The following is a 10,273-nucleotide window of genomic DNA, read 5'->3' as shown; positions in this document are numbered from 1 at the left end:
TGAACAGTTTATTTCTATGCTGAATTGAGATTATTAATCCACGTGTAATCCATGGTTTTATGTGTCTGTGTTTACTTTTTGGTGCTGCTAATGGTTCATAACATTTTTCAATATGGTTTTGAATTATATCATAAAAGTTATTTAGAGATATATTTGTGTCATCATTAGAAAGCACTGAGACCCATGTTTCGGCTGTTAGTGAGATGTCTAGAGATATGTAATTAATTTTGGTTTTGATTTGCTGACCGTTAATGTGATCTGTGTAGTTAGGTAATTTTTCAGTACAATGACCATAGAAGGTCGGATAGTGGTCTGTTATGTCAATTTTGAAGGTAGCAGATCTATGTGGGTAACTTTTATTTGATTTGAGGAATATGTGATCTAAACATGAATCATTTGGATGATTAGGCCTAGTGGTACTGTTCACGTAAGATAGATAACCTTTGGTATACAATAAGTTCAAGTATTCATTTGCAGTTGGATTTAATATTGCGTTTTGTATGTTTATGTTGATATCTCCTACAATGAAGGAAAAATCGAATTGGTTCACATTAACTTCATTTATGAATGATTCAATTTCTAGAATGAATAGATTTGTGGATAAAGAGGGAGATCGATATATAGCCAATACTGAATATTTTTTTCCACTTAAAGTAAATGTTACATGGACAGCATTAGAGTAATTGAATTTTAGTATATTTACATTTATGTTGGATAAAGATAGTATCTTCGAAAATTGCATTTATTTCAATGAAGTTATCGCATTCTTGGGTTTTAGGAACAATATTGTCTGCGTAAGCCATTTTGTGTGAAGTTTTTATTTAATTTTGTCTTTTTTTATATGGGGTCCGAATTATTGTAGTGGAATATCATTCGCGTCCTTCACGAAGATTATTGGTGAATCCTGGTTTTTTCGTAGTAATACATTTCCGTTTTTTGTCCAAGCAAATTTGTAACCCATAGATTTTGTAGATCTTGCTAGCCAAAGAAGTTGGTTGTTGGCGGGCGTAAGTTTCTCATTTATGTAAATCTTTGTTTCAGAAGAAGAGTATTTCATATCCTTTGCAGTAAAATACCCAACTTTCTTTTTTTGGGAAAGTATTCTGTTTTTAGCTTCTTTTGTTCTTAATTTCAATGTGATTGATTTTTTTGTTGAGTAGCAGTTTTCAATGTTGTTGTGCAGAAGTAGATCATCGCACTCTAATTTCTTCAGTATGAGTTCCACCGGTATGTTAGGATTTTCATTTTCTTTTAATTCCAGTCCTTGGATTTCTATAGACGTCTCAAGAGCATTTTGTTGAATTTTGTTGACCATTTGTTTTAAAGTTTTGTTTTCATTTTGTACTTCTTTTATTTTTTGGTAAATTTTTTTCTTTTCTTCCTCATAATCATCAATTTTTTTAGAGAAAAAATCGATTGCTTTGCTTATATCAGTCAATTCACACTTAAGTAGTTTTTTCACTTCGGCGCTCAGCTTCTCTATTAATTTTTCATCCTGAGGAGAGGCAGCTTTTGGCGTGACACAGAAGTCGCATATGAACGAAAGAGTATGTGCCGACTTCGCCGTGAATGACTGTAATTCGGCGCGAGTTAGGCCGCTACATGTAGTGTGAAAATACATACTACATTTTGCACAACGTATGTCTTTTTCAATGTTTGTTGCCTTTTTGCACTGAGCACAGTGAGTTTTGTCGAAAAGAGGCATATTAAATGTTTATTTCAGTTACTTCTGATATTGGAAATATTATTGTTGTAATAGTTGCTTGCAGCTGTCAAGTCTGTAACTATTTGTTCTTGTTTTTGCAGTTTACGGACGTATAAACGTGTAAATTTATATCACTTAACACAGTTTTATAATCACTTTATTCACAGTTGTAATTAAGTAAGGTTAGATTATTTTATTTTGTTAATAATCACTGTTATTACTGGAGCAATTACTTAGAGAACTTGCCATGTAAACCATAGAGAATGTATGTGTTTAATCTATCGTATTTTATTCTATTTTGAGTTGAAAGAAACGAAACATGGAGAGAAACATTTTTTTTTAACCTAACCTAACCTAACCTAACCTAACCTAACCTAACCTAACCTTCTACTTCCTGGTTACGAAACCATTACTAGGATAGGTTATTGTACTTTTTATTACTAACCTCCAACTTACCTAGCTCTGGTAGTTTGTATTGATATTTGAAGGTTATGTTTGTATTATTTAAGCTTTCTGCCAGAAGCCTGACCTCACAATTGTTATTTAATCTTATATATTCTAGGTTTACCGAATAAAATCACAAAGTAGAAGAAATTTGTGTTTAATCCGTGACCTATCATGATATTCCTTTACAATAGGCCTACTTCACTAGTAACTCTTAAGATCATTTAAACTTGAATGCACTACTTGTATTTTTATGACAAAGTGCCTTCTTCGATGTAATTGTTATGCAGTCTTATGGAGAAATAACAACCAACCAAGAAAGCCAAGTTCTCATTGTCACAGGTTTAAATTTGCCGGGCAGATATGAAGTGAAGTTCGGATTTCGTAGCTCCGCCCCCAATCCTCCGGCAATGTGAGAACAGGCGCACCCGTGTCACACGCCTTTGATAGCCACAGAAAATACAAGTCGATGGCGAATGAGTAAATATTGTCTATGGTTTTTATTTGACGTTACGATGACAACAATATTTTCATACTTCAAATTTAGTATTTAAAATCACGATCGATGGCTGAAGATTACACTGCCACTGTCGCAAACACTGCCAGTTTGACTTGCGTATCGCTGTTTATTTGTTTTTAACTCTTAATATGTTACAAGGTTACTTTTTCGTCACTTGATTGATATTAAATACGGAGCTGTCAATTAGTTACGCACTTAAACTTGGGTATAGTCAACATGTCATGCTCAAATGTCTAAAACTATCGAGTTTAACTTACGCCAATCGGTACCCAAAGCGGATCGGTAATTCCAATTTAAATATTAATATATCTGACCATTAACGACGACCATTTCAACGGTTTTCAAATGTTTTAACTTCAAGGTCAAGGTACACACGTAATTATATTCTAATTTCCAATAATGTGTTATGAATACTATTTAATTGTTTTAACAGAATATTACAAGCCAAACCAAGGTATATTTGTTTGGCTGGAACAAATTACTAAACGCTACAACAGCAGTGCCATGGATCTACCAAATCAAGAGACTGTTTCCATCAAGACGGAACCAGGGCCCCATGAAGAAGGCGGAGATGAAATACCGTATACAGATATAAATTTCGATTTTCTAGATATAAAGAAGGAATGTTTGCAATATGCGGAGAGTACTCAGACAGACGGTTAGTTGCTTTGCATACGTATAAAATGTAGAATGTTAAATTCGGATATTCGAAATCCACGTCCTTCAGTAAATAAATATTTGCTATAACTGCTAAACTACAAAACTCTTTTAGCTCAAGTATTGCTCACAATGAACCCTCATCTTTTTTGACACATATTCGTGTCTATTAACTAAATATTTACGAAAGAAAATATCATTCCGTTGACTTATAATAATAAAACCGTGTTCTGAAGGTACCCAGGAGTAAATGTTTTCCTTCTTGAAACATCGGTCCTTGAAGTGACATCTGGTATCTTTATTATTTCCTTAATTAAGCTTAAGGTCTGTTCACCTTATTCTTGCTCCTGTGTGGTCAATCAATGTTATCTTTTTTCGTAAATATTTTACTTTAATATAATTTTTTTAATTTTAAGTAAAAACAAGTTTTTTTGTACATTGACTGTTAATATACTTTGTTGTATTGTCTTTCAGGTTGCTTTAATTTAGAGTCTGTTACCATCAAGGCGGAGCTTGGACCCCGAGAAGATGAAGGGGGATTCCCATCTACGGAAATTGACATAGACCTGCCGGATGTTAAAAAGGAGTGCTTAGAACGCTTTGAAAGAATTGTCAAGACAGCAGGTAAAATGTTTTTTTTCATTCTTAGTAGTCCAGTTAATCTAAACAAAAACACCTGAATGCTGATGTTTTCTGGTAAAAATTATCTCAAAAGGAAGTTCTAAGACATTATGTCTCCGAAACTAATACATGTGAAACAATTAATTCCAATGTGGAACTCCTTATAAAACTACCTACAAATAATTGTGAGATTATGGTTTAAAAAAATTACTTGATTTTAAATAATTTTTTGAAGGCTCAATTTTTTCATTTATTTTATGGTCAAAGAAAAAATGCTCCAAACTTAAAATTAGCTATTATTACTACAACATTTCTAAGGCAGTTAGAAAATAAATTAAGTTTTCTGGAAGACTGCATTTGTGACAAAAGATGCTTTTTATGTTATGCTCATGAATATCGCAAAACATAAATACGCGAATGGAGCTTAAAAGTGAAATCTAAATGGTCGAGTGTGTTTGATTTGGTTGCTGCAGAAGTGATTTCGTAGTAAATACTAATAGTTTACAATTCAGAAATAAAGGGAAATAATAATAAACATTTGTCGCACTGATTTCCCGTATTCACATAAATTCCTGAAAAAAAACAACCGAGCAGTATTGGAGAGTTCTGTTATATGCGGCCTCTGAAATGGTTTATCTTGCAGCAACACGTCTGGAAATACTGATGAGATATTTGAAGATGAATGTGATGCCCGGTGAATGAATATTTTCTGTACCTAAAAACCATTATCTATGAAAAGTCTTTGTTAGAATAATAATTTTTAAATCTGAACATTACATTGCAGTCACTATTTATTAATAAAATTGTTTTATAAAGTAAATCTATTTAAAACTCGACGTTTCAATTCGAAAGTATAAATAAGTGCAAGGCACAAATTAGTCACCTGTTCCTGTGGGAACCTATTTTTTTTACTTTTACATGAGTTCTTTTCTGACACGAAAGTAATAAGTCACATGAAGCTTACTATTAATCCTTTTTTTTCAAAATTATCATCAGATCTGAAGACACAATCAACTGAAACCACGGAGTGCCACATGCTGACTCACACTGGAGAAAAACCTTTTTCATCTTTGGAGTGCAATTATTCATGTTCTCAAAAGCGATCTTTGACTAGCCACTTGCTGACTCACATTGGAGAAAAACCTTTTTCATGTTGTGTGTGCAACTACTCATGTTCTCGAAAGCATAATTTGACTAGCCACATGCTGACTCACACTGGAGAAAAACCTTTTTCATGTTGTGTGTGCAACTATTCATGTTTTCGAATGCATAATTTGACTAGCCACATGCTGACTCACACTGGAGAAAAACCTTTTTCATGTTTGGAGTGCAACTATTCCTGTTCTCAAAAAAGCTATCTAAAGAAACACATGCTGACTCACACTGAAGAAAAACCTTTTTCATGTTTGGAGTGCAACTATTCGTGTTCTCAAAAAAGCTATCTAAAGAAACACATGCTGACTCACACTGAAGAAAAATGTTTTAAATGTTTCGAGTGCAACTATTCATCTTTCTATAAGAAATATTTGACGAGCCACATGCTGACTCACATTGAAGAAAAACCTTTTTCATGTTGTGTGTGCAACTATTCATGTTCTCGAAAGCATAATTTGACTAGCCACATGCTGACTCATACTGGAGAAAAACCTTTTTTGTGTTCCGAGTGCAATTATTCATGTTCTCGAAAGGGAGTTTTGACGAGACACATGCTGACTCACACTGGAGAAAAACCTTTTTCGTGTTTGGAGTGCAACTATTCATGTTCTCAAAAGGGATCTTTGACGAGCCACGTGCTGACTCACATTGGAGAAAAGCCTTTTTCATGTTCTGTGTGCAACTATTCATGTTCTCGAAAGGATAATTTGACTAGCCACATGCTGACTCACACTGGAGAAAAACCTTTTTCATGTTCGGAGTGCAACTATTCGTGTTCTCAAAAAAGCTATCTAAAGAAACACATGCTGACTCACACTGAAGAAAAATGTTTTAAATGTTTCGAGTGCAACTATTCATCTTTCTATAAGAAATATTTGACGAGCCACATGCTGATTCTCACTGGAGAAAAACCTTTTTCATGTTTGGAATGCAACTATTCATTTTCTCACAAAGGATCTCTGACGAAACACATACTGACTCACACCGGAGAAAAACCTTTTTCATGTTCTGAGTGCAACTATTCGTTTTCTCAAAAAAGCTATCTAAAGAAACACATGCTGACTCACACTGAAGAAAAATGTTTTAAATGTTCCGAGTGCAACTATTCATCTTTCTATAAGAAATATTTGACGAGCCACATGCTGACTCACACTGGAGAAAAACTTTTTTCATGTTTGGAATGCAACTATTCATTTTCTCACAAAGGCTCTCTAACGAAACACATACTGACTCACACCGGAGAAAAACCTTTTTCATGTTTGGAGTGCAACTATTCATGTTCTCAAAAAGGCTCCCTAAAGAGACACATTCTGACTCGCACTGGAGAAAAACCTTTTGCATGTTCTTTGTGCAATAACTCATTTTCGCAAAAGGGAAATTTGATAAGCCACATACTGACTCACACTAGAAAAAAAGCTTTTTCATGTTCTTTGTGCAATAGCTCATTTATTCAAAAGGGAAAATTGACGAGACATATGCTGACTCACAGTGCCGAAAACACTTTTTCGTGTTCCAAATAAGTGCAACTATACATGTACTAAATAGAAATATTTGACGTGCCACGTGCTGACTCACGTTGGAGAAAAAAAATTCATTTCCTTTGTGCAATAATTCATATTCTCTTAAGGGAGATTCTCTAAATTTTAATTTATCAAAGTGCAACTCTTCATTTATTCGAAAGAAAGAATCACGCGCGTTTTCACTGTCCAGAAAGACGTTTTTAATGTTTTAAGCCATTGTGACGAGCCACATGCTGACTCACAGTGGAGAAAGATGTTTTAAATGTTCCGAGTGCAACTATTCACGTTCTCAAAAGTGTTATTTTCCTGATCTGTTTTGTGCCGAACAGAACTATTCATCCCTCAAAAGGGAAGTATTACGGTATAAAAACATTATAAATGTCCTATGTTTAGTTTTTTCATGATCTTTGTTCATTTTATCGAAATATATATTAGACGAAACATATGCTGACTCACCGTCGATAATAAACTATTCATTTTTTTTCCCTGTTATTCTCACAAAGATCATTCGAATACTACAGTAACATTTCCAAAAATAAGAAACCGATCAAGATCACGTGGCAACTTAGAAATCCCATAATTTTAAAGGAGTGCTTCTCAACACCATTACACTTATCAAGGTTTAATTTTTTAGTGCACTCCCACATAAAATCAAAATTATAAAGATTTTAAATCACAAATAAAACAACTACTTGATAAAGCCAGTGATGATTGTAAGATTTTATTTTATATAACGATTTTTTACGTATCTTTTGATTAAATGTTCATATTGATCAAATGCAAATTTTAATATTTCATACTTAGTAATAATAAATTATTTCATTTCATCATTAATTAACAAAAAATACATATATATATAAATATATTTTTATTTTTATAACATATCCTCTTGAAATATTATATCAGAATTCTAACTAACCAACAGCTTATTGTCGCAATTTATTATGTACCTACTCTTGCAATATTATCAGCTCTGCTTTATTCCAACTGAATAGAAAAACTTTATGTACCTACTCACCACCTACTTATTAATCGAAATTTAATAATATTATTTTTATTTTACAACATCCATATTCTTAAATTTATTTACATTTACTGTGTATCGAATTTAGTAACTGCTATATTGGTCTATTTCATTGTCTATACTTTTGTTTTCATGCTATATTATATTTTTTTTCTTACTATATAAATAAATACTTTCTTTATTTTCTTTACCTTATGTTTATTGTAATGGCACTACTCCCCAACTCAAATAGGCGAATCTTTTTTTTTCTCTATTGAATTGATTAGTAACTTTAAAAAGGAAACATTTTATTTTGATTAGTTTTTAAAACCACATGCTTTTCTTCTGTAAATCTGTAATATGTATGTATTTCAAATACAAAAAATAAAAATAAATGTTTATGCAACTACTACGTGATGAAACACGTGCTGAATTAAAGTGAAGAAAATTATCAAAATTTTTATGTTTGGTCACTATTATGTTACTAATTATTCATGTTCTAATAGGGATGTTAAAATCAAAACCCTCTTGACCTATGCTTCTCTTACCACTTTCAGTCATTAAGGTATTTGTGTACAATTTACTATACTGTCTAATATAGTGTTGGTGTGATGTTTTTATAAATATTGTGTTCGTGTGTACTGGTACATTTTGTATTTTGTTGTTTAAAAGTCATATGTTTCTCGTATATTCATACAATTTTCTAATTTTTAACTATTTGATTTCTTTGGATAGTATTTTCGTGGGCGCATCTAGGTTATAGTCGATGAGTTTTATTAATAATTTTACTATGTATTATTTGCTAATCGTTTAGGTTAGTAATGTGTGTGTTTCTTCATATATATTTGTCAGATACTTTGGGTGGGACTGTATTTAGCTAAAGTATAAGCCCATATTTACTTCTGTTGGTAGAAGGTAAGAGATTCTACCAAATACATCAATTAGTTGAATGATTTTTTCTTTCAGCTTTTCTATGTGCTGTTTAAAGGCGAAGTGTTTGTCACTTTGTAGGCCCAGTTATATTTCACATCTGGAATATGTAGGTTTCTTTCTTTTGTTTGTAATTGTTTATGTAACGACGTAATTTTTTTTAGAGACCTTAAGATTATTTTACCGTTTTTTTAGATATTAACCTATATTAGGATATCTGATAGGATATTTTTAATAAGCCAGTTTTTCAATTTATAAAGATCGATTTAAAATTGTTCCAATAAAATTTATATAAGTTACACTCGTTAGAGAATAAACCGGCAAATCGTATTCTGCTGTTTTTCTCAACATACTCTAGTATCTGGTTCACCTGATAGACGCAATATAGTTGGGCGTCCCCGATTTCTTCTACCATTCACCTTCGCGATATATTTATTACGAAGATCATCCAAGTTTCGAAGTTGGCGCACCTGGTGTTTAACAGTAAGTGTGTTCGGTCCCGCATGTTTGTCGGCTATTGTTTTCAGTTACAGTAAATTCTTCCGATAGAGATGTCATCGTGCGCTCCCGCCACCTCACGTCCGTATAAGATCCGCGTGAAATTTTGGATCATTTTGCACAGAAGGGCGAAGCTTTTCTGGACTATATATTGTCGGGAGATGAGACGTGGATGTGATGTGATAAAAGTTAAAGACGACCCATTCAACCAGAAAAGTCGACGGGTGGGAAACGTTTTTCGACTTTCTTTAAAACACCTTTACAGGGCTTCATCACATTATCAGCTTAATGTGGTTAATTGTGACCTCAGAACGGGGTACCCCGGTAAGGTCACATTTTTTTCAACCATTGTAAAAAATTAAAAAAAACGACTTTTTTAAGTGTTTAATTGAGTTATTAAAGATATCAATTTATTTATTAATGGTATGAATATTTTTTTGTAGATACCTGTGTGTGTTTTTAGTTTTGCATGCGAATATTAATAAATTAATGTTTTTCCTTTTTTATCCTAACGTCTAACAATTATTTTATTTTTGTATTATTTTTTATTTATTCATTTTGTGAAGATGCAAAATGTGGTCTAGAAAAGAATAAAATGGTTTTCTGAATAACGGTTCAAAATACTGTTACCTTTTCTCCCTAAGAATCGTTGATTTTTTTTTTTAAATTATATCAACTTATATTATATTCATTGAATATTGAATTTATTTTAGTTTAACTGATATATTGACGTTTGTTTTTATTTAGAAATAAGTCATTTATTTGTAACAACTATTTAATAGATCTAAGTTAATTTTTTAAAACAGACAGTCGTCAGCGAATAATTTGAAATGGACTCCTTCAAATAAAGAAAATGTGTATTTTAAACTTAAGCCGAACTATTTTTAAAAAAAAGTTTGTGTTTGCACCAAAAAGATGTATTTAAAATTTACTTATTTATTAGATACAAATAATTACATACATATTAAGGAAACTTTGGCTGTCCAACTAGGAAATTTTCCGTTTTAGGACAGCCAAATTGCCTTGTTTAGTTAACATTTGTACACGCTGCTGTTATGAATTATATTTCCATACTTTACATTAATAGTTAAGCTAGTAATATATAGTCTATATACAAATATATTTTTCAAAGTAATCAAAATAAAAACTTTTTCAGACATATTTGTACACCCGAATATTAGTTTTTTTTTTATGAAAACACCTGATAAATGTTATCAAGG

At 32.1% G+C, this 10,273-nt stretch overlaps 1 protein-coding gene across 1 annotated transcript; it reads left to right on the top strand.

Moving 5' to 3' along the window:
* The first annotated feature begins 1,214 nt into the window (after positions 1–1,214).
* On the top strand, positions 1,215–9,144 carry LOC149416338 (uncharacterized). Its single transcript, XM_089641953.1, has 5 exons — positions 1,215–1,227; positions 3,103–3,327; positions 3,801–3,950; positions 4,944–5,024; positions 9,083–9,144. The coding sequence occupies exons 1-5, from the start codon at positions 1,215–1,217 to the stop codon at positions 9,142–9,144; spliced, it is 531 nt and encodes a 176-aa protein (XP_089498079.1).
* Positions 9,145–10,273: the final 1,129 nt, after the last annotated feature.

The sequence above is a fragment of the Hesperophylax consimilis genome, chromosome 17 (genome assembly GCF_061612785.1).
Source record: "Hesperophylax consimilis isolate HC1 chromosome 17, BYU_Hcon_1.0, whole genome shotgun sequence".
NCBI classification, from domain to species: domain Eukaryota; kingdom Metazoa; phylum Arthropoda; class Insecta; order Trichoptera; family Limnephilidae; genus Hesperophylax; species Hesperophylax consimilis.
Note: the sequence above shows the minus strand (reverse complement) of the source record. Positions and strands in the feature narration are given on the sequence as shown.